Here is a 25855-nt window from a genome sequence, read left to right as displayed (position 1 = left end):
CCGCATCGTGCTTGCATTCGCCATTGTTTCCAAACAGGGAGCATCGTTACCAAACATGTTGCATTGTTACAAAACAAGCGTCAAGTTTACGGACGAAACGTCGTTTTTCAGTAGCCACGTTGTAATGACAAGCGGTTTACTTGCGTGACAGTCAATTAGTTTAGTTGTTAAACTTTGACAGCAGTAGTAATAAAACTACGGCGCAAGCACTACCTCAAAAACTTGCATCGAGTGTTCCATAGCGTTAAACGGTGGCTTTCGCGAACACCGGCGTTCGTAATTTGCGATTCTCGCCCACAATTAACCTTAGTTAATACCTGAAAATCGGAGAATTCCCTAAAAAAATTTGGACCCCCCCCTTTAAAAATTCCTGGATACCCCCCTGCTGCTGATGTTCTTACTACACCACAAGCTGGTAGAGGTTTTCTTTCTGGACTCTTTACAGTGGCATAACAACATCAAGTGCAAATAATGTGAAGAAAAAAGGTAGAAACCAGTAGTTAAAAAGACATGAAGGCAAGACTGAAAGAGTAAAACATGTATGAAAAATTGCCACAAAGAAAGTTCTGCGTTTTTTCACTGATGCATTGCAGAACTGGCACAACAATATTCCAGCTTCCAGAAGTTCTTTTTTAAAGCCATTAATAATCGAGCTTATACGAAATCAGTGTGATAGTTTGGCAGAACACAAATGACATACGTAAGAAATTAATTGCACACACCAATTATTTACAATATTGTTACTGCATAATATTTTCAACAAGAGTTACTCAAAATAAATTGCTTACGAAATATAAATCCAAATTTAGGGGAATGGTAAAGTTTGCTAATTAAAAACAAAAATACTACTACACACTAAATATCCCCATCTGACACTTCAAAGCTCTCATATGGTGGAACTCGCAAAGTATACGAATTTTCTGTGCTCGATACTGCAGGTATATGGCCATTGCATGAATCATCACTGTTTTCTGTTGCATGAGGTGATCTGGCTAAGGAAGATGCCTTGGTCTCGTTTATGTTATGGGTTAAAGAAGGAGAGTAACTCAAATTTGCATCATGCTCAGATGGTTCACGATGTGACTTCATGGAACGGCTTCGAATTTTTTGAAACTCCATACTTTGGTCCTCAGTAGCAACAGATACTCCACCCTCTCCATACCATCTTTCTTTTTCCCTCTGTAAATAAAATTTTCACCAAAAGTCACAGGATAACTACTTCTAGTTCCCTGAATATATTTAAGGGTGTTTTTGGATTACATTAAGTCGTATGAAACACTGTCATTAAAACCTGAAACAGAGTTATTGCCAAATATGGCATGACCTGTTTTCTCCACATTTTTAGATCTGGTTAAATATTAAGCCCAGTCTATAAACAAGCAACAGGGTTTGGTTTAGGAAATGTATATTGATCTTATTTTGCACACAAAATAAATTTCCATAAAAAAGAAGCTAATACCAATGTTACATTGTTACTGTTAGTTATATACAAAGCAAGATAACAACTATCTAATCGAACCTGGTCCATGATTGATGAAGTTATATTTTCAGTAGGATCTAGAAATAAAAGCACCTGTCAATTAAAAAACTACAAAAAAACTAAAATCATCACTTACAGTCAGCTGTATGAAAATGTGAGACTGTTCTGAAGAATGTTCCAGTACTAGCAACCTTTAAATTTGGGAATATACATTAGGTTTTTCCTTTAAAATATAATTTAGTATTAAACCACATTCTGCTAGGTTGTTACCCGCACAATGGAAAGTACATACATGTGCAAAATAGAAACAACACAAGCCAAATACCAGATATGTCTAACTAAGTTGCGTTTCTTATAAACAAAATTATTATTAACTTTTGTATTAAACTTCTTTTACAACAATCAGTTAAGTTAATAAAAAATATAAACCTGGGAGATGCTAGATGGTAAAGGTGACGTTGAAAGCCCAATTACAGATGAATTATCTGTACCTCCTCTTTGACTATTGCATGTTGGTCGGTCAACATTGCTCAAAACAGAAACTTTTGATTGGTTAGAAAATGAAAATCCTGGAGGCGGCCTATATTTGATTAAAAAAACTTTTTTTAAACTATGAGGTATATATTTAGCATCTCCCTGCCCACACTCTCACATTCCCCATCTCTTTTAATTACTAAAATACTTTTGGGCAAAATAAACCAATGAATTAATGAATGAATATGTATTTTATGATTTACTGAAAATTGTTAATAATGTTAAATTATTATAACCAATTGTAGTTTAAAAAGCACTACAGAATGCACAAAAAAGCAATTTAATTTGGATATAACTTACTCTGGGCGCTGATGAGATGGTTGCTTAAGACCTTGAGAGTAAGGGGGTGGGGGGTCACATGGAAATGTTTCAATGCTTTGTAACTTTTCTGTATGATAATTGTTGTTTTACAAACCACTTACCAGCAAAGTTTATTTCACAATATTTATATATGTGTTATACAAATGTGTTGTGTTACCTTGATTTAATGGGTCATGTAGAATTGTATTGTATGTTTCTTCCAGTTTTTTGACAATGAACAGTTGAGATTTGTTACTTATTTCAATAGCTTTTTGCAAATACAACAAACAGTTTGGTCCAGTTCCTGCAAACCAAATTACATGTATATTAAGCTCAGTGATCAAAAAATTAAACACTGATGAGTCCTATTGGCAATCTTAATATGGAGCAATGTGACAAAAACATACATTAGTAATTGGATATAAAATGCCAAAAACTTGCATTTTCAAATATAACAAAAATGCGGTTCATTGTTTTGGATAAGTGTAGCCAAAAAAGGTTCAGGCAAGTGCAATTTTGCCTTGCAAAGGGTCCTTTTTTAATTATATGTTGGTATTCTAATCCTTTCTCTTTATTTCACTACCATTTTGAAATGCACACCAGTTCTTCACAAGAGCTGCAGTGACTTTGGTGAACTTTAGGCACTGTACTTACTTTTTATAATATCAATAAGTTTGTCTACTTTCTTGTTTGTTGTTGTTAGGCTTCTTATTTCTTCACAATCAGCAGTTGTCAAAATTTTTTTAGACTGAAGCAAAGGAAATAACTTCTCTGGTTGCAAGTGCTCACAAAGGTAGTGGCGAAGGACTTCAAGTGTCTGAAATACAAACTGTTATGATGGTGGGAAGTTTAATTTAATGTACATTTACACTACACCTATATAATCACACGATAAAAACAGAATAAATACTGATAACTTGATCTTGTCAAACAAAAAATCTTATAGTAGCAGAATAAATACTCTGTAGGTAGCCTATAATACCCAACCTCTTTTCGCAATTCGTACAAATAATCTTGAGTCAAATGATTTTCATCAGCTTGTGTATTTGGCAACCTGCTCATTATCCTGATAATATTATTCCACTTAAATTAATTTTGCTTTGAATTTGTCACTGGAAAAAAATATATTGCACACTGTATAAAATAGTTATTGAGAGCAAAATTTTAAACTTGTTGGTGCTCGCAGAACATCATATGATCACACTGGGACCGGCAAGTGCAAGTCCCTTCCCGCACAAGAACTGGACATCAAGTTTTCATTGGAATCTCCAACGCGCCACCTAGTATTAAGATAGTACGAAATGTTACGCCAGTGGGCCCTGAACTGTGCGTCGTGTAAGATAGACCACACGATCTCTCACATGCTTAAATTTCAACATTTACTTGCTTCGTTTAACAAAAAAAATATTAGTTACGCTGCAATTGCGGGGAATCTTCTCAAATTCCTCGCACACAAGTACACAGTTGTGTGGACTCCAGTTCTTCGCAGAGGCGAATCCAGACAGTTTCGAACTGCATATATTTCTTATCTTTATGAATATCGGTTTATTAGATGTTTATAATAACCCAAACAAACGTTCGAAGTTATTTGTGCAAGATGCAAAATGCAATATGCAACGCTTTATTAACGATGACATTTGTATGGTTACAGATTCATTTAATCTGTATGGCATTGCAGACGAGCTAGCGAGGTTCCTGGATTCCACCTTTTGGAAATTGGGTCTAAAAAAACATTTTCTACTCCAACTCCACTCCGCTCAAAAATCCAGACCAGAGGTTACCAATTAGACATTAGGGGTTGAATTCACCAAGTTAGATTAATCCAAGATTAAGCTAATCCTGGATTAAACATGGGATTATCCCATAATGCCCTATTCACCAACCGGGATTATATTTTAATCCAGGATTAAAGTACCGAAAATTTAATCCTGCTATACCCCAGGTTTAAGGTTGGATTAAGCCGAATTTGACAACGTTAGAGGTGTTTTAAAATTATGAAACTTGGTAAAATTTCCTAAAAACGTCTGAGAAATATATTTTAATCAAAAATTTGCAAAAAAAGTTTAAAAATAAAAATTTTTAAAAATCTCCTTAGATACGACTAGTGGGTATTGTAAAACATATCATGGATGTAATAGATTTATTGGATTTCATTGAAAACGATACAAGTGAGCACAATACAACAATCAGAAGTATACGTGATAGAATAAACCCTCTGAAAAAGTTTAATGAAGCAGAATTTACAAGTCGATTTAGGTTTTGCAAGGGAAATGTGATTCAGTTATTACAGTTAATAGGGAATGATCTATACTGTGTCACTACGAAGAACTAAATATATGCACTGCTTTGAGATTTTTTGCAACAGGGCATTTCCAAAAGACAGATGGTGATCTAATAGGCATTAGCCAATCATCTTCATGCCGAATTATTCACAGAGTGTCAAAAGCAGTGGCAAAGAGACACAAAATGTTCATTGATTTTCCATCTAATGAATTGTTGCAAATTGTTAAAGCCAAGTTCTATGAAGTGGCTAGTTTTCCAAATGTGATTGGTGCAATTGATTGTTCACATGTCCCCATAGTCTCGCCTGGTGGAGATACTGCAGAAATATATCGAAACAGAAAGGGATATTTCTCCATCAATGTGCAAGCTGTCTGTGATCCTGATATGCTCTTCACCAATCTGGTTTGTCGATGGCCCGGTTCCACTCATGACTGCAGGATATTTGACAACAGTCACTTGTGTCACCAACTAGAAAACAAATTAATGGAAGGGTTACTACTTGGTGATGGAGGATATGCTTGCAGAAATTATATGATGACACCACTTCTAAATCCGAGCAACCAGAAAGAAAGAAATTACAATTCTTCACACATTACCACAAGAACAAAAATTGAGCGTGCATTTGGAGTTTGGAAACAACGTTTTCGCTGTTTGAGGATTCCAATCAGAACAAATGTAAAAAATACACTTACCATTATAGTTGCCACAGCCTGCTTACACAACTATGCTGTGCGAAAGGGTGAAGTTTTCGAAGAGTTTGATGACCCCAATGAACATATCAGTGTACTTGATGCATCCAATAACAATCAAGAACCATCTGTTGCAGGTCGGGTTTTACGAAACCATTACACAAAATTTTTAAAAAATACAACTGAAAAATATGGTGATTTTGTTAGGTAAGAACAGAAAGAAGGTGGTCAGAATAGAAAAAGAACAGAAAAGAAATAATCACAATATACAAATACAGTGAATGGAACTGAATTGGCATGCAAACATCAGAATACAAGATTATTCTGCCTTGTGTTTTTTAATTTCTGCTCATATATCTGCATTTTAATTTCATGTTCTTTCATTCTTTGCTCAATTTCAAGTTGTAACAGATTCATTTTTTGTCATGCAGTTGTTCTGCAATTGATTTCTTTTCAGTGTCTACTACCAAAATCATTTCTGGTTTGGTATAAACATCTTTGACACTGGAATAAACTGCAACAAAGCAAATATTAATAGTATGACTAATGTGAAAAATGGTGTGATATGTGTCACCTGAGGCTGAAGTGTTAGTATCTGTGCAATCAGTTAAATCTAATACTGCATCGTCATCAAATTCATTAGACAATGGATTGAGAACCATTGATATTAAAGCTGCAAAGTATATTAATTACAATGTATACAGACAATAGTAGTGGTTTTAGAAGTAGATGTGCATGACATAAACAATTCAACTTTCTCTGAAGTGCTGTCTGATGAAATTGATGGTGGTCCACCTCCTGTTTTTACACGCTCTCTTCTATTGAAAGCAGCACTTTTTTTGCTTGATGCTTTCATATTTTTCCACAGCCATTTAAGCTGCTCGATCGACCTTGATTGACTAACTGAACTGCTGTTAAACTCTTGTTCTATTTTCTTCCAAGCATCATCTTTTTGTTAAATGATCAGATTTTTTGCATTCTACTACGTCATGATATGACTCAATCAAGGAAATCAAAAGATCTTTTTCCAATGAGCTAAAGTTTGCTGAACGAGGCATTATCACTAATTAAACTGAAATCCGCAGAAATAGAGCTATATTAAATTAATTGAATACATTGTAATTATAAAAATGCAACTGCTACAATTCTCATGCACAATCAGAAGCCATAAAATTGATAATATTAATGAAACTTCTGTGTTTTTGACATATTCAATACACTTTTACACGTTTGGAATGACTACATTCGCCAAAATTGCCACTCGCGCTTTCTGGTGACTCAGCAAAATCGTGGATTAACTATTTAATCTGGATTAAACCTTGGATTAAGTTATCCCGGTTTAATCTTGGTTGGTGACTACCAGTTTAACTCCAGGCTTAAACCGGGATTAATTAATCCTGGATTAAGCCCTAATCCGGATTAAGTTAATCCTGCTTGGTGAATTCGACCCTAGAGCGATTTTGTTGGTCACGTCGGGAAACCACTGCCAATGGCCAAAACGATTCTGCTGACAATTGATGTACGGTAATTTTTATAAACGTTTTTATAAACGTGTTTCATGCAACTGCATGACTGGCAGGATCTTGGCGTATTAAATATTTTACTATTTTTTTTAAACGCAACAAAAATCTTAATACAATGTATGCAAAACGATGTGCGTTAGTGTTTTTGTCCTAATCGGGGCAGAAGGTTGGTTGGTTGGTTTGTGTTTGAGAAGCTGACTGAGATTGGTTTGAGATTAAATAATTGTGTGGCCGAACCTAGTTGCGTTTGCTGACACACGTAATTTATTTTCTGCTGAAAAAATCCCCAATATAACCATGTTCCATTTTTGCCACATTTTGTACTGGAGGGAAACAACATCTTGCATTGCTAAGTTTCTTCATAAATTTTGCATTGTAGCGATTTAAATTACAGGTGTAAAGCTATTTAATCATGGGTAATTTTAGCCTCATAAATCTTATGTTTGTTTTAGTGGCATTGTGTAAATTAAGCCCTGTTTGACAATGGCATTACAACAATCAATTCAAAGAATATCTGCTCAGTGTCAAAACAAATGGATGCGTTTATTAAACTATAGGGCTTTCTCGGCAACAACTGTTTCTAACAATCCCATGGATCCAGTACAACAGATTTTTGCTGACCAGGTATGTAAATCTGCATCCGACATTAAATCACTAATGCATGGATTTCAAATATAACTGGATCATATTGTTAATTGTTCATAACTAATACAGAATTTTAAAGAACTTTTTGTTGAAAAACCTGTTATTTAATTGTTAATTAGAAAGACTGGTTAATCATAGCTGTAAAAATATAAATAGTTTTATTGTATTTTGTTATGTAGGTGAAAAATTATAGGAACTTGAGTGAAAAGCAAGGAGGTGGACCTGTTGATGCTGGGCCGGAATATCAACAACAAAAAGAAGATGCCATCAACAGACTAAAAAAGGTGTTCAGCGTTGACGACCCAACCAAGTTCCCAGAGTTTAAGTTTTCAGAACCGGACCTTAATCAGGATGATATATAAAGTTCATTTTCCAGGCGTTTTGTTGAAATTAAAGAACAACTATTGGTTTTGAAATTATGTTTAGAAGTATAATTTTTACAACATACAAAGTTACAAAAAACATCTTAGAGGACCCCAAAAAACGTATCCTTCACACCAAATTAGGGTCACCACAGAGATGTAAATACAGTGGTTGGTTTACAGTTTGGGTTAAAAATTATTACTTGGTGTAAAGGTCGTGTGGCCTATGAACATATTTGCATCCGCAACACAGTGAAATTCATCTGCTTTAGATCGTTGGTTTAAACACCAAACAGACTTTGTCAAAAAAACAGTTTTGTGGCAATTTATCCAATCCTGTGGGCGATTGCTCAGTCAATGCCTGGGTCAGTGGTTTTAAGTTATATAAAGTCAATTCAACCTGACCAATAAATTCCTTAATACTGTACAACCTTTCACACTAGGTGTAAGTAAAAAATTCTGTAAGTAGTCTAGTCAACGATTACAAGTCAATAAATTTACTGGGAAGAATAAAGATAAGCGCCTTCTTTTTCGTTGTCAATAATGGGGTAGGCCACGGAATACCGTAACTCAGTGATTCCCCATGCTTTTAATCCAAATATTTGTAGATCTACCTTTACAAGTGAATGAAGGGTCATTGAGGTCGAGAATATCAGTGGCGAAGATTTGTGTAAATTATTGTGAGGGGTGGAAAAATCACGACCAAACATAAAATTACACAAACAACGGCAGACGACTTTTTTGATCCGAAGAAAGTGACTCTTGATTTTAAGATGGAATTAAAATACCAATCATTAAAAATAGGAAAGAAATATATTGTGGCCGAGTAAGTTATAATTTAACAAACAGCTCAAATACAAAACGAAGGATGCAGAGACGTAGTAAGAACTTTCATAGCCTTCTGGCATCCGGCTCGACGACGGGCCTTTATTTCATCGTAACTTTTAGTAGCTTACAGCAAGAACTCGCGAGCAGACTTTAGTTTTAGTCATAGCAGCATCAGCAAAACCAACGAAAAACTCGTTTTAAAAAAACGTTTGAGCAGAGACCACTAACTTAGTAGAATCTGGTTTGAGCCTTATAACAAAATAAGGTGTAGGCTAACAGATAACAGTGCGCCAAACGTGCTGTTCATCATGCCTATGGGCAGAAAAGACTATGAACTAAAAGTGCGCTGCTTTTGATATAGTAATTGGATTTGTTTCAGAAACGTATTCCGATTTTGTCAGGAATGAAGAGCTTATGTTTAAAGAATAACTGCGATAATTTGTGTATGATTGCTTTTATCTACACCTAGTAAAGCTCTAGCACCGCGCACTCTGTAATAGGCTATCGTTTCTGAGAAACAACCAAGCACGCAAGTTCAAATGAGGCATGTTTCTTAGAAATAGCACATTTATTTTTTCTAAGATCTACAGTAATGCTACTACTGCAATGACCCTGATGGCCAAAACGTTCACTATTAACGTTAAAAATGTGGCTAGGCGTGTTGTAATACTGCGCACTATTACGTCACAGCCGCCGAACGTCACAAAGCAAAACCTACAAGCCTCGCTGCAACATACCCGGCCCCGATGTGTGAGCCCATTAAGCACATCTTATATACAACTTATACAGCGAGCACAACATGAAAAACGGCATACACAAAGCAACACCCCTTATCATGCATCGACCGACTTTTGCACGACACACAACTTAGCGATCGGACGCTTAAAGTGCATATGACACAGCCATGGCAACTTTGCGTAAAACTAAAGGTACATCTACAACAAACATATATATCCAAATATAATGTTTTTGTTTTTTTTCGCTTCTACGTCAACTAAAAAATGTAGAAAACGGTACGAAAAGTAGCGACGACCAAAAATCGTAAACCATTTTCGATGTAGGGAATATGACGCCACACAAGGCGCTCGCCTAAAAAAAATGCATTGTTTACATAGGAGAAGGCGCCTTATATTTCAGATATCGAATAGTTTCAAACACAGGAAAATCAACAAACTATGTTACCTCAAAGGTCAGGACAAGGTTTTACATTACACAAAAATGTGTCACCGTGACGTCACAAACCAAAGGCCCCACCTTTGCATTGACTTTAATTTGATGATTCCAACATTTCTAGTGGCAAAGTATATTGCGAAAAATACATTAGTGGTTGATTGTGGCAAATTAATCAAATCATTTATGACGCGAACTCGTAGGTAACGCTACTGCCAGACAAAAAGTGGTACTAAATCATAATAACATGTAGTGCTGTGTTGCCTCAAACTTTAATTACATTTATGTTTTGCTGTGATTGGACAAAGCGACATTGCTTAATCGACAGTTTGTCTCTGCAGTGTTTTTAGAAGTTCATGCATCACGTTAGCGATCATAAATGCTTCAACAACAAGAACACCCTGTATCAGTTTCTGTTTTATCATAACCCAACCAAATAAGACTTAATAGTTCGAAACAGTGCCCATCCGTCTGCAGCTCAAATTAACAATAAAATCCTATTGTTGCACTTGTTCAAGTGCCCTGTTTAATGCAAAACTATACTAAACCAGTTTTGCAATGTTTTTTTTATCCCAACGTACATAAGGTTTGCTGCCAGCACTCGTGCGGCTAAAGCGCCTTCTATGACGTCAAGCAACAATAATCTCGCTTTCGCACGATTTCGTTCGCAACGGTAAAAATGCGACTTTGATCGTCTGTATCTCAGAAACGAGTCGCTGTGTCAACCTACTTTTCTCGCCAAAAATGTTTTAAAGTTATGACCATCTCTTAGTTTAATTACTATTATGTTTTGTTTTTTCGTGTCACATGCACTTTAACGCAATCCCATTCTTGTTTTTGACCAGTACACTTCGTACCGATCCGAAATGATCCGGATAAGTCTCAATCACTCTTCCCATCAGCCATCTGTCTCGCGGAACAGAATTGTCCGCGAAAAAGAACGACATCACCACACGCCAGGTTTCGCGTAAACGCAGTCCATTTTTGACGCGTTTGCAACGTCGGCAAATACTCTTTCGTCCATCTCGCCCAAACATAATTGTCCTTCTTGTCGAACACACCGGGCGGCAAGATGTCGAATCGTCCCAACAAAAGCAAATGATTGGGAGTCAACGACTCCTCACTTTCTTGATCCATTGTAATCGGGGTAAGCGGTCTTGCGTTCAAGATCTCCACCTCAAACCATCACTGTACGAAATGTTTCATCCGAAGTTGGTTGCTTAGACAGAAGCGTGCCCCGTATTCTTCTTATTGATCGAATGAGCCTCTACCATACCCCACCTATGTGACTGGCAGTTGGTGGATTGAAAGCCCAATCGACTCCTCGTTGTCTGAGACTCTCATAGAATTGAGCTTGATTCCAAGCTTGCAAGGATTCACGTAAAATCTGTTCAGAACCAAAAAAATTAGTGCCATTGTCACTAAAAAATTTTTTTGGCTTCCCACGACGACCGATAAACCCTCGCAAGGCGTCGATAAATATGCATTGGCCGACGTCTGACGTCAGTTCCACCGCGAACTATCCAATATTTCTGACGTAACGCCGTCCAAGTTAATCCCATTCCCGAATGTTCAACCTTCTTGTGATGATCCACGATAATCAGATCTGTAACATGAAGTTTGTTAGGCAATATAAAAATGCTTTGAAGTTTAAATCGTAGCATATTTTCGCTCGATGCAACTTTCCTCCAACGGACTAAACACCACCCACCAGAGGTTCAGTTTCTTTGAGGTCAGCTTTCCGCTCATCTTCTTCGGCATGCGTTCCTGCAAGGTACGTTTGTCCCCTTTTTTCATCGGGAAACTCCATCCTTTATAAATGTTTGATCATGGCAAACTCATCCTTTTAAAACTCGTCGGCGCCCAGCGGAGTAGCCACTGGCGACTTTTTCTTGTTTCGAATGTAACTCACAAACCGCAGCAACCATGCCACAGCCTTTTTCAGCTTCCACCACGACGAGTAGCGCTGATTTAATCTGTCCCAGCCATCCACCGTCGGTGCTGCAACATGAGCGGCCATGCTCATGTGGGTTTTTAATACAAACTCTTCAGGCAGCCTTTCTCAGGTTCAATCACCCACGTTGCAACAATGCAACTCCGTCACCAACTTCTCTGCTTTGAAAATGCTTGCAACTGACTTCTAAAGGTCGTCTACAAAAAAAAATGCGTTTAACGGTTGAACCAGTCTCGGCATCGAAGTCTTCGCTGTTGTCGTCAGTGGTTCGACGCAAACAATGGCTTGCACAACACGGCGATGACATCGTGCCAAATAAGTGCACCATGCGAATCTCAGGCAATTCGTGTTTACTGGGCCAACCCTAACCTGGTGAAACATGGCCTCCATGTCGGCAACCAATGCGATCGACTCCTTACAAAATCGCACCAGAACCCCTACCAGACTGTTAATCAAATCAGGTCCTTGCAGTAATTGTTCGTTTAGTGACGTCCCTGAAAACTTCGCGGCACAATCAAACACGACTCTTACCTTCCCAGGCTTTATCGGATAAACAACGGGATGATGCGACAAATGCCATACAGGACTTACGGCAGCTTACTCCTACTGCACTCGTTGCTCGTACCCTCGCTTGAGGTAGCCATACACGGTCCGCATCTTCACTTCTTGTCACAGCTGAAATTTGTTCTCGCTCACCAGAAGGCCGTTTGGAGGTCTTCGCATAGCCTACTCACGGTGCAACAACGTGTGATGCCTACGGTAACAACCATCCATCAACAGGAACTCTGTACTGTACAACCTCTTGTAAAGTGACCTCGAACAAGACAATTGTCACAAAGCCCCGCTTGTCGCATTATCTTCTGGCGATTCTCGACGGACTTACGCTTGACACCATTACAGTTTGCTAATTTATGGGCAGAATTACAAACATGACGCGTATCACCTGGTGTCTGATGACGAGACGAACGTCCACGCTCAGGCCACACCCCAGCAACATGCGAAGTTACCATCACTGTCCTTACTGATCTCTGCGAAGCACTTTCCTTCTACGTTGTCAACAACCTTCCGAACATGGTATTACAAATTGACGCCTCGTATTTCACTTCACAAGGTGGAGAAAAACCTTGTGAAGTGGCGAAATTCTAGCTCCTCGCCACTTAAATCAATTTCTCCAGCCCGTCCGATAAACGTCTATCAATACTCAGTAAATGCTCAAAATTATATATGTCAGCAAAATAATGCAAATGAGTCAACGTTACGAGACACTCCTCGAGGTTACGAGCCAACCTTTGCAACCAATTCGCATCGTCTGCTTTCTGAAAGGAACCCTGTGTAAACCATTCTCTGTACGATCGGGCAATAAGAAACGGACGACCAAAATTATCATGCAATATTTGTCGTCCTATACGATTTCCTTCTGGTCTTTCCATTAAGAGCAAAACTTGATCATGCGTTCTGCTTCGTCACTGCAGTATTGTATAAGATAGTTGAGCTTTGTACTATCACTACTAACTCGGTTAGCGATATGCCCAAGACCGAACGATCTGGTTCATGCTAAGATCTAGTTATCTATAGCGCTTTGCACATTTCAACCTCAATCTCCGCTGCTTGTACCTCATGTTCCACTCCCAACAACTCAAGTTCCTTTACAACTCTTTGATCTTTAGCAGCTTCATCATCTGCTTTTCAGCAGCAATCTTTTTCCTTTCAGCTAACTGTCGTTTCTTTAAAAGGGCCATTTCTTTGCGAACCAAAGTCTCTGTGCGTTTAGTACTTGATTGGGTGCTAGAGGTGTGTGCAGTACACAGTGACGCGCCAGTTCGTTTTGATATGACGCTAACCTTATCTACATTCTTCGATGCACATTGATTAAACCATTCTTTGAAACGTGCATCGAATTCCTCTTTGTCTTTTTTCAAAGTGGCAAGTTCCTGCGTTGCCTAATCTTGGGCATTTCAACGCTTTGCGGCGTAGATGTATTGTGCTTCTCTATGCAGAGAGTATGAATTAACTGTATCTTTTCTTTAACCTTGTACACATTGTTCATATCGACCAATAGCTCTTGAGCTTCGCGATATAGCGAATTTAAGTCCAACACAATTTTATTTAGTGTCGCTTTTGTCCCAACCATTTTGTTTGTCATCAAACAAACCTTCAACGAATCAAGTTTTACTCAATTGAAAGCCTAATTTTTCAAGTCCAGAAGAAAGTTGAGAACTTTCATGTAATAGCCTATAGGGCGCCGTTTAAAAAAATGACTTACTAAAGCTAAGAAGCTGCCAGATAGAGCTTAGTAAGCCAAGTATTTTTTTCTTAACGCCGCCCAATAACGAACAGGTCGGACTCTACTGGCTACGTTTTATGTTTTAACGTTCCAGTTTAAAATCGTTAGTAAGTACGGTAACAAGTAACAACAACATGCAAGTGAGTCCATCAGAGTACCAGGCTAGGCCTCCTCCTCACTTTTTCCTGTAGTATGAGAGAACTTTTGAGGTGGGTTGTTGTGATTGAGTGAATTGAGGCAAAGCTTTTTTTACGTTTGATATAAGGTAGATGCTAAAGAACCACCTCGCAGACAGGTCAGGATTTTTAATCCACATATAACAAAAATAAAGTCTGCGTAACATGGAAGAAATCTGTGCGAATGTTAATGGATATAATATAATTAATGTTTAGTATAGTACTTTTAATTTATAACCAAAAATAACAGGTGGTTGCCCTGTTCACATCACACCTGACTGTTCACATTGGTACAGATTTCTGTGTTACATAGACTTATTTGTGATCAAAAATCCAGAATTACCTGTCTGTGAGGTAGTTCTTTAGCATCTAGTGTGATACAATGCACATCATGGTATTTTCAAAATAAATTGTGGATAGTTGTTCTAACGGTACAACCACACCAAAATAATATGTACAAATAGCCTATAAATTGCCATCATAGAAATGATTTTTTTTTGTAGAAATGGATAACCATAATTTTGATCATTCAAGTAACAGCAATAGTAGTAGCAACGGTTTATCTTCCTACACCATTGTACAAAGCACTGTAAGAGACCTATTTGATGCCCAACATTCAGCTTTGGAGGAAATAAGACAACATGCAGAAAAACAGAAGCTTAACTATGTTATTAAAACAACGTACGATGAAGTATGTTTCGAGCTCAGAGAAGAAAAGTTAAAGCATGCAAAAACAAAAGTGCTTCTTGAAAAACGTCACAATGATTTCAATTTCATGAAAGATGAAAATGAAATTTTAAAACAACAAATGCTCAAAGACAAACAAACTTTTGAAGCTACGTTGCAAAGCAAGCAATCAAAACTTTCAAGGGAAATAAAGCGCTGTGATTTTCTGCAAAGCAAGTGTTTAGAAGCTGAACAAACTATTGAACAGCAGGAACATATAATACAATCTAAAGATAAAGAAATTAATTTGTTAAAGCAGCGTTTAAAAAACCAAAAGGTTAATATGAAACACAAGCTGGCTGAAATTGACATAAACAAAATGCAAGAAGATTATATGGCAAAAACATTGGGAGAATCATTGAAATCATAGCACATACTTCCATTCCATGAAAGTTGATTTCAAAAAGTGTTAGTGGTGATTAATTTAGTGGGTTTGACACCAAAGGCAATGTTTCCTACTTCAATTGAAAAAATGTAAAACTACATTTACTTAATTTTATAAGGGTGTGGTTATCTTTCATGTCAAATGAACTGTTAACATATCATTTTTTTGCCTTAAAACTTACTATCATAAATGTGAGGGGTTTATTCTCCATTTGTTGTGATAAACTGCAGTGTTTTTCTCTATGTATGTTTATTGGCACAGAGTTTTGAAAATTTACTGGCGCATGACAATCCTACATAGCACTTCATATTTTGATGTTACTTAGTTTTGATGTTGTTTCTGTAATGTGCTAGGCCTATTGGTATAAACATCTCATTACTCTTGCAACCTAAATAGCCGTAGCATACTGTTTGTTTAGATGTACGTTTAGCACATTTGTGTAAAACCGATGCAAGCGTTGAAATATGCTTCAAACTCAGCTACCAGGATAGCATTGAACAGTTTTCTGTGGAATGCTGGAAAGTTTACAGTCCCACAGAAAAAAACAACCAAATGGCGCTTTTGTGATCTGTCACGACAGTTTTACGGGATAACGAAGATGCGCAACAAATTGTATGCGGAACATCGGTGGCCGTCTATCAACTGTCTTTTAACATAAGGATGATGTTGCTTAAATGAGCAATAATTCTAGCTGACCGGTTTTGAAGTCTTTCCCCATTCTATTGCAATGGCCATGACGATTTCCACCTTTTTTGTACAAGACATTGAGGATGCTTTAAAGCAAAATATATTTGTCTTACGTAACATAGCTGGCAGGTTTGAGGGGAAGGGAGCAGAACACGTGACATGCCTATAAGTGCGAAACAAAATAAAAGAAAAAGACAATTTACACAATTACAGTTAAACTTTATCTTGTCCGCTGCAGATAAAACAACGGGACCCAAAGAAATAACATTTCATTCACTATCACGTTTAGACCGCATATCAGTATTTCTATTAAAATAGTCCCCTGTCATAGAGAATCTCTGTGACGTCACAAGGCAACCGGTGATGCATTGCAATAAATTTTCGGGTTGAATGAGCAGGGAGTCACGTGCTTTAGCCAGGGCGATTTTCAGCGTGTTTGGTGCATTTTTTGCCCTTCTCAGTCAGCTAGACATTTGGTGCTGGGTGCTGTGAAAAATTTAGTTGAAAAAGCATCAAAATGTTCAAGGGGATGTAGCTCAAAATTGAATCACAGAAGTATACCGCATTTAGCCCCCTGGTCGGACATTATTTTAGCTAAATAGGCTGCAAAAAATGTAAGTTGGTTTTGCAAAAAAATGAATCACAAAAACCTCATCCAATTTGCAACTTAATGTTGGTCCTAACCCTTTTCTTCGCAATGGCAAAAAAAATTGTCACAGTAAAGTTGCTTTGGTTGCCCCCTGGGACTGTTTTTGCTATCCTATAAGACAAAAGATCCTCCTGGAGGCTCCTCAGATCCTTGCTGTGTTTTCCCGGATGCAGCTGCAATCATTTTTTTCTCTCTCTTTGAATAGTACCGGTAGATCTTCATGGGTCACTGACCACAGGAATTGTTGTTGTCAAAAAAGCAAATCACTCAATATGGGTATTAATGCTGATAGCCTTCAAAACGTGATTTTTGGGATTTAATACTGATATGCGGCCTTTAATGCTTCGGTATAGTAGGCTATATATCAAAAAGCTTCTTGACCAAATGTTTTTGAATTAGGCTGACATATTTGGCTAGTTGCCAGAAGGTCTGTCTACATGCGGCTCGCGGTGGGTATTTCAGACGTTAATCCGAAAACTTATTTTTTGACTGTTGCTAATATGGGATTCCTGTCAGCAAATGGGCGAGTCTCGGTGGAAGTATTGTCTTGTACAGCGATAAAGTAGAATCGAATAGAACATATGTCATCGTGGTTTGGAAATGAGAGTGCACTGCGATTCAAACCATAATATCATTTGGTATGTGGGACACTGCTATGTGGTGAGAGAAAGGAATTAGCCGGTGTTTACCAGTGCAGCAAGTGGTACAGATGTCCGCATAATAAGTAAGTACTTTTACACGATTACAATTGAAACTGATCAATGCAGCTGTAGAGTGTATTGTTGCCATAAACACGTCAAAACAAAATGGTAAGGCACAACAAACACCAATGGGTGTTCACAAAATGGTAAGGAGCATCAGTGGGTGTTCTCACAGCCCTTTCTTGTAGGGAGTCATTTTGCACATATAAAATATAGGCTACCCCGCCACTAGTGTTTCCAGCTTGCGTCCGCCTGCGAATATTTCTTTCAACAACAATTGCATCAGAAAGTTCGGTAATTTTTGCAAAATCCGTCATTTTCGTTAGTCGCCAGTGGCAAATGACAATTAGTGTTAATGGTTGCACTAAGTGTTAAGTAATTCTTTAGGGGCACCTAAAGTAGCAATTAAGTAATACACATTTCAGGGTTCGATCTAAATAAAAGGTTTGTGACCTATTTTTCAAAAACGTGTATACCAAGGGGTCAATTAATGAAGCCGGGGTAACGTTGGTAAAATAGGGTTTATTTTAAACTAGTTTGGTCGAAAAGCATTATAATCAACAGAGGAGTCAAGGTTTAAAACTTTTTACCTGCTGATCAAAACCAATTTTTTGTGTCAACCAGGTGCTCCTGGTGTTTTCTCGCCACGGTTACATGTTGCCACGCCTTAATTACATCAGAATGATAAACGGCGTTGGCGCAAATCTTATGTTTGATTATGGCTTTACGCTTTTTGTCACTTCCCAGCAAACATCAAACGTGGAAGGAACGTTTTTGTTACGTTGACTTTTGGTTGAAACGTTCATTAACGTAAATCGAACCAAAAAATTTTTACTGGTTGCATGTTTTCCAAATATTAACGTTGATTCTACGTTTCCTTTCTACGTTTTTTAAACCAACCAAATATCAGCGTTGAACTAACGTAGGAAATGAACGTCTTCTAAACCTAACCTAATTCCAACGTTCTTTTGTTGTTAATCGTAAAACGTTGTATCAACCAACCAAAACCTAACGTTTATTGAATGTTGTTATGATAACGTTATAATAAAGAACCAAACATCAACGTTATTCTTATGTTATCGGAAAAACAAAAAATCAACCAACCAAAACCTAACGTTTATTAAACGTTGTTATGATAACGTTATAATAAAGAACCAAACATCAACGTTATTCTAATGTTATCGGAAAAACAAAAAATCAACCAACCAAAACCTAACGTTTATTGAACGTTGCTATGATAACGTTATAATAAAGAACCAAACATCAACGTTATTGTAATGTTATCGGAAAAACAAAAAATCAACCAACCACAACCTAACGTTTATTGAACGTTGTTATGATAACGTAATAATAAAGAACCAAACATCAACGTTATTCTAATGTTATCGGAAAAACAAAAAATCAACCAACCAAAACCTAACGTTTATTGAACGTTGTTATGATAACGTTATAATAAAGAACCAAACATCAACGTTATTCTAATGTTATCGGAAAAACAAAAAATCAACCAACCACAACCTAACGTTTATTGAACGTTGTTATGATAACGTTATAATAAAGAACCAGACATCAACGTTATTCTAATGTTATCGGAAAAACAAAAAATCAACCAACCAAAACCTAACGTTTATTGAACGTTGTTATGATAACGTTATAATAAAGAACCAAACATCAACGTTATTCTAATGTTATCGGAAAAACAAAAAATCAACCAACCACAACCTAACGTTTATTGAACGTTGTTATGATAACGTTATAATAAAGAACCAAACATCAACGTTATTCTAATGTTATCCTAAAAACAAAAAATCAACCAACCAAAACCTAACGTTTATTGAATGTTGTTATGATAACGTTATAATAAAGAACCAAACATCAACGTTATTCTAATGTTATCGGAAAAACAAAAAATCAACCAACCAAAACCTAACGTTTATTGAATGTTGTTATGATAACGTTATAATAAAGAACCAAACATCAACGTTATTCTTATGTTATCGGAAAAACAAAAAATCAACCAACCAAAACCTAACGTTTATTGAATGTTGTTATGATAACGTTATAATAAAGAACCAAACATCAACGTTATTCTAATGTTATCGGAAAAACAAAAAATCAACCAACCACAACCTAACGTTTATTGAATGTTGTTGTGATAACGTTATAATAAAGAACCAAACATCAACGTTATTCTAATGTTATCGGGAAAACAAAAAATCAACCAACCAAAACCTAACGTTTATTGAATGTTGTTGTGATAACGTTATAATAAAGAACCAAACATCAACGTTATTCTAATGTTATCGGAAAAACAAAAAATCAACCAACCAAAACCTAACGTTTATTGAATGTTGTTGTGATAACGTTATAATAAAGAACCAAACATCAACGTTATTCTAATGTTATCGGGAAAACAAAAAATCAACCAACCAAAACCTAACGTTCATTAAATGTTGTTGTGATAACGTTATAATAAAGAACCAAACATCAACGTTATTCTAATGTTATCGGAAAAACAAAAAAATCAACCAACCAAAACCTAACGTTTATTGAATGTTGCTATGACAACGTTATAATAAAGAACCAAACATCAACGTTATTCCAATGTTATTGGAATGACGAAAAAATAACCAACCGATGCGTAACATTTATAGAATGTTTGTTAAACAATTGCGCGTCAATGTTAACGCAACAAGGACGTTGACTTGACATATAAATAAATAAATAATTAATTGTGAGTATTATAGCAGGTTAATGTTATCATAATTCAGAGGTTTATCTCATACCATGTCTTTTCAAATCAGAATGACTGTTTGATACCAAATAAAAAAGGTGTTGTGAAATATCATTAAAGTTTGAGGCACAAAGTCAAATAGCAAACATAACTTTTTTCATTTGTTGGCCGAAAAGCGTTTCACATGGGAATAACGTATTATCAGTCAAAATCTGACAGTTGTTTACGCTTCAGATATTTCTTTGCCCAACGTCGACCGACTCCCACGGCAACAATTCTAGTACAATGGAGGGGACAATTTTTTAGGGTTGCTATTCATCAGGAAATTTTGCTTCAATTGAAATCAAACTAACGCCTAAAATACAAACATTCCCATTACAGCGATTACATATAGGCATGCATCATTCGTTTATACTGATTGAAAATAATGTTAAAATAATAATAGGTTTGCTATCGACTGGCACATTGATATGCTTGGTCGCTTGTCTCTCAAAGGCCAATTGAAATAAAAGGAATCGGGTTTTACAGTTCAACTCCGAATAGTGTGTTGTAATACTGTGCAAAATTTTGTTTCGATTGAAGTTGAAACAAACGAATGAGAGACTGACAACTTGATTGAACACGAAGGCATGACCCGCGCGGTTTGGTATCTACTGTTGGCACATAAAAATACTTGGTCGCTTGGATCTTAAAGGCCAATTAAAATAAAATCAATCGGGTTTTACAGTTCAACTCCAAATAGTGTGTCGTAATACTGTGCAAAATTTTGTTTCGATTGAAGTTGAAACAAACGCCTGAGAGACTGACAACTTGATTGAACGCAAAGGCACGACCCGCGCGGTTTGGTATCTACTGCCGGCAGGTCAACATGCTTGGTCGCTTGTCTTCCAAAGCCAATTGAAATGAAAGAAATCGTTTTTTGCTGTTCAACTCCGAATAGAGTGTTGTAATACTGTGCAAAATTTTGTTTCGATTGAAGTTGAAACAAACGCCTGAGAGACTGACAACTTTATTGAACGCGAAGGCACGACCCGCGCGGTTTGGTATCTACTGCCGGCAGGTTAACATGCTTGGTCGCTTGTCTTTCGAAAGCCAATTGAAATAAATGAAATCGGGTTTTACAGTTCAACTCCGAATAGTGTGTCGTAATACTGTGCAAAATTTTGTTTCGATTGAAGTTGAAACAAACGAATGAGAGACTGACAACTTGATTGAACGCGAAGGCACGACCCGCGCGGTTTGGTATCTACTGCCGGCACGTTAACATGCTTGGTCGCTTGTCTTTCAAGAGCCAATTGAAATAAATGAAATCGGGTTTTACAGTTCAACTCCGAATAGTGTGTTGTAATACTGTGCAAAATTTTGTTTCGATTGAAGTTGAAACAAACGAATGAGAGACTGACAACTTGATTGAACACGAAGGCACGACCCGCGCGGTTTGGTATCTACTGCCGGCAGGTTAACATGCTTGGTCGCTTGTCTTTAAAAAGCCAATTGAAATGAAAAAAATCGGTTTTTGCTGTTCAACTCCGAATAGAGTGTTGTAATACTGTGCAAAATTTTGTTTTGATTGAAGTTAAAACAAACGCCTGAGAGACTGACAACTTGATTGAACGCGAAGGCACGACCCGCGCGGTTTGGTATCTACTGCCGGCACGTTAACATGCTTGGTCGCTTGGCTTTCAAAAGCCAATTAAAATGAAAGAAATCGGTTTTTGCTGTTCAACTCCGAATAGAGTGTTGTAATACTGTGCAAAATTTTGTTTCGATTGAAGTTGAAACAAACGCCTGAGAGACTGACAACTTGATTGAACGCGAAGGCACGACCCGCGCGGTTTGGTATCTACTGCCGGCAAGTTAACATGCTTGGTCGCTTGTCTTTCAAAAGCCAATTGAAATGAAAGAAATCGGTTTTTGCTGTTCAACTCCGAATAGAGTGTTGCAATACTGTGCAAAATTTTGTTTCGATTGAAGTTGAAACAAACGCCTGAGAGACTGACAACTTGATTGAACGCGAAGGCACGACCCGCGCGGTTTGGTATCTACTGCCGGCACGTTAACATGCTTGGTCGCTTGGCTTTCAAGAACCAATTGAAATAAATGAAATCGGGTTTTACAGTTCAACTCCGAATATTGTGTTGTAATACTGTGCAAAATTTTGTTTCGATTGAAGTTGAAACAAACGAATGAGAGACTGACAACTTGATTGAACACGAAGGCACGACCCGCGCGGTTTGGTATCTATTGCCGGCAGGTTAACATGCTTGGTCGCTTGTCTTTCAAAAACCTATTGAAATGAAAGAAATCGGTTTTTGCTGTTCAACTCCGAATAGAGTGTTGTAATACTGTGCAAAATTTTGTTTCGATTGAAGTTGAAACAAACGCCTGAGAGACTGACAACTTGATTGAACGCGAAGGCACGACCCGCGCGGTTTGGTATCTACTGCCGGCACGTTAACATGCTTGGTCGCTTGTCTTTCAAGAGCCAATTGAAATAAATGAAATCGGGTTTTACAGTTCAACTCCGAATATTGTGTTGTAATACTGTGCAAAATTTTGTTTCGATTGAAGTTGAAACAAACGCCTGAGAGACTGACAACTTGATTGAACGCGAAGGCACGACCCGCGCGGTTTGGTATCTACTGCCGGCACGTTAACATGCTTGGTCGCTTGTCTTTCAAAAGCCAATTGAAATGAAAGAAATCGGTTTTTGCTGTTCAACTCCGAATAGAGTGTTGCAATACTGTGCAAAATTTTGTTTCGATTGAAGTTGAAACAAACGAATGAGAGACTGACAACTTGATTGAACACGAAGGCACGACCCGCGCGGTTTGGTATCTACTGCCGGCAGGTTAACATGCTTGGTCGCTTGTCTTTCAAAAGCCTATTGAAATGAAAGAAATCGGTTTTTGCTGTTCAACTCCGAATAGAGTGTTGTAATACTGTGCAAAATTTTGTTTCGATTGAAGTTGAAACAAACGCCTGAGAGACTGACAACTTGATTGAACGCGAAGGCACGACCCGCGCGGTTTGGTATCTACTGCCGGCACGTTAACATGCTTGGTCGCTTGTCTTTCAAGAGCCAATTGAAATAAATGAAATCGGGTTTTACAGTTCAACTCCGAATATTGTGTTGTAATACTGTGCAAAATTTTGTTTCGATTGAAGTTGAAACAAACGCCTGAGAGACTGACAACTTGATTGAACGCGAAGGCACGACCCGCGCGGTTTGGTATCTACTGCCGGCACGTTAACATGCTTGGTCGCTTGTCTTTCAAAAGCCAATTGAAATAAATGAAATCGGGTTTTACAGTTCAACTCCGAATATTGTGTTGTAATACTGTGCAAAATTTTGTTTCGATTGAAGTTGAAACAAACGCCTGAGAGACTGACAACTTGATTGAACACGAAGGCACGACCCGCGCGGTTTGGTATCTACTGCCGGCACGTTAACATGCTTGGTCGCTTGTCTTTCAAAAGCCAATTGAAATGAAAGAAATCGGTTTTTGCCCTTCAACTCCGAATAGAGTGTTGTAATACTGTGCAAAACTTTTATGATGTGATAGTGGAGAACCCTTTCCAAAATTCTATATACCGTAAACGTAACCAAACTGCTCCTGTATGGCTATATCGAAATGGGACTAAATCAGTTGTTTTTCGAGATTTGTAAAGATTAAATTGTCATATACGCAATACTTCGTCCTATACAAAACCCAGTTCGAAAAATTTCACATTCCTTGCGACACCACACACTGTGATTAATTGGGCTCTCCACCGCGGACCTCGCTACGCTTCGTCCCTTGTGGATTTGCCTTAGCGTGTGGTCGAAGACCTCAAAGGCGACAACGGACAATGGACAGCGCACCACATACCTCACGTTTTCGCATAAGAAAATTTGCACGTTGACTTTCCTTGTTGTGCAGGGAACAACATCGTTTGATTGCAATAACAGTTTTTGTACCGCATTTTTGGTTTTATTTCTAGCAAACGATTAGGACATGTTTAGTAGCCTATCATTTATTATCGTATCTTCCTGTTTATGTTACACTGAATTTAAGGGTTTTGGCGCTATCTGGCCCGTCGCGGCTTGTGGGAGTGAAGCCGGTTGGCGGGAATGTTTTTCAAAGTACTGTTGGGTTCCTCTCGGGAGGGACATTATTGATTTTGGTTATGAGTCAAAGTTATGGTTAGCCTTAACCCTTTCGTAAAATATTTTTTAGCAGAATAAATCCAATTGTCATTTAAAAAAATAACTATAAAAATTAGAAACTTGCTTTAATAATGACCTAAAAACACATCGTGCTTAAAGCTAGCCAGTGCGTTTTATTTTCACTTTTTGAAGTCAATTGGTTTAGTTTTTCAACAAGTTGTATAACGCATGTTAATCTTAAAGTTTGTCCCAAGAAAAAACTCTGTCAGCGTACGCAAGTGTACAAACAGTAATTGCGGGCCACCGCAAAATAGTATTTGTGCTTTTTATTGACTGCAGGTTTTATTTAGAAATACGAACCAGGGCCGGTCATTTATACGGAGCCATACACGCATGAATTCTATTTTCGAGTTCGACTAAAAGCCATTTCGACAAATTCTGTATTCCTTGCGACACCACACACTGTGATTAATTGGGGCTGTCCACCGACCTCGCTATAGTTTGTCCCTTGTCGATTTGCCACAGCGTGGGGTCGCAAGTCGACAACGCACCGCATCACATATTTGCAAAAGAACATTTGGCGCTATCTGGGCTAGCCGCGGCCTGTGGGAGTAGAGCCGGTTGGCGGGAAAGTTTTTCAAAGTACGGTTGGATTCCTCTCAGGAGGGATATTATTGGCTGCGAGTTAAACTGATGGTTAGCCTCAAGTCATGTCAGAAATAATATCAGAGTATACCATAGCATAACCTCAGAACACATCATTTGTTTAGTGCTATATAGCAAATTTTGTGTTTTGTAATGACTGTTGATTTACACAGGTTGTTTTGCAGCTTAAAGTAATTTGCTGGTTAAAGACAATGTGATCCGCTTGAGAAAGTAAGTAAATCATTTTATATTAATGCACAGATTGTTGTTATATTTTCATATGTTTTGCAGATTAATGACCAATGAAGCAATGGCACAACTTAGTATGAAAGGAAGCCATGGAAAAAGAACTTTCACCACAGCATAACTGTATAAAGTGGTGAGTGAAACATCAACATTTCAGCTATGCTCAAGGGACAAACCAAGGTCCATCACTATTAGTTTGGGGTTGTTAAAATAAAATTGCTTTTTGAGAAACCTTAATAGATCATTAGATATTTGCTTTTAGATGTTTTCTAATACAACTTGATGGGGTTGTGGCAATAAGAAAAATATGTTTTAAAGAAAAAAAATCTTTTAACAACCTATATGAAACACGCTTTAGTATGTGAAATATAGCAGCAGTTCTTTGGCAGAACAACAACCATGATTTGTTTTGTTACAAAAAGTAATGCGAACTTTTTACAGATTACATGATGAGGTGCAGCTCGACCACCAAAAAAGAAATAAACGCTTATTGGCGGACTGCTTTCAAGTTCGCCCCGTTTAGAAAATCGTCTTTGTGTGCATCTTCAGACGACTCGTTGTCGCAATAAGGTTATATGTGTTTGTATAATGTATTCTAATAAATACACTTCTGGAAATATTGTGTACCTATGATGGAGCTCCAATGTCAAGGTGCAGAGTTTTAACTCAACAGCTATTGTGTATTGGTTATCAGTTTGCGTCTA

The 25855-nt window shown here is 37.5% G+C and overlaps 4 protein-coding genes across 4 annotated transcripts; 2 read left to right on the top strand and 2 right to left on the bottom strand.

The window, feature by feature from the left end:
- Positions 1-422: 422 nt before the first annotated feature.
- On the bottom strand, positions 423-3576 carry LOC145913821 (uncharacterized). The gene is made up of 8 exons (XM_083001580.1): positions 3302-3576; positions 2969-3131; positions 2493-2618; positions 2315-2402; positions 1910-2060; positions 1617-1671; positions 1520-1557; positions 423-1179 (listed from the first exon to the last, which is right to left on the bottom strand). Exons 1-8 carry the CDS (start codon positions 3374-3376, stop codon positions 856-858), a joined length of 1020 nt encoding a protein of 339 aa, XP_082857706.1. The 5' UTR covers positions 3377-3576; the 3' UTR covers positions 423-855.
- A 2016-nt stretch (positions 3577-5592) lies between these two features.
- Positions 5593-6344, bottom strand: LOC145914491 (myb/SANT-like DNA-binding domain-containing protein 3). The gene is given in 4 exon segments (XM_083002315.1): positions 5593-5700; positions 5754-5800; positions 5989-6248; positions 6250-6344. Coding segments are annotated over 4 exon segments (510 nt in total).
- Positions 6345-7242: 898 nt separating this feature from the next.
- On the top strand, positions 7243-8154 carry LOC145914047 (ATP synthase peripheral stalk subunit F6, mitochondrial-like). Its single transcript, XM_083001825.1, has 2 exons — positions 7243-7433; positions 7634-8154. The coding sequence occupies exons 1-2, from the start codon at positions 7293-7295 to the stop codon at positions 7814-7816; spliced, it is 324 nt and encodes a 107-aa protein (XP_082857951.1). The 5' UTR covers positions 7243-7292; the 3' UTR covers positions 7817-8154.
- Positions 8155-14161: 6007 nt separating this feature from the next.
- LOC145913997 (spermatogenesis-associated protein 24-like) lies at positions 14162-16081 on the top strand. The gene is made up of 2 exons (XM_083001770.1): positions 14162-14261; positions 14732-16081. Exon 2 carries the CDS (start codon positions 14734-14736, stop codon positions 15322-15324), a length of 591 nt encoding a protein of 196 aa, XP_082857896.1. The 5' UTR covers positions 14162-14261; positions 14732-14733; the 3' UTR covers positions 15325-16081.
- The last annotated feature ends 9774 nt before the right edge of the window (positions 16082-25855 follow it).

Source organism: Ascidia mentula, chromosome 9 (assembly GCF_947561715.1).
Source record: "Ascidia mentula chromosome 9, kaAscMent1.1, whole genome shotgun sequence".
NCBI lineage: Eukaryota > Metazoa > Chordata > Ascidiacea > Phlebobranchia > Ascidiidae > Ascidia > Ascidia mentula.
Note: the sequence above shows the minus strand (reverse complement) of the source record. Positions and strands in the feature narration are given on the sequence as shown.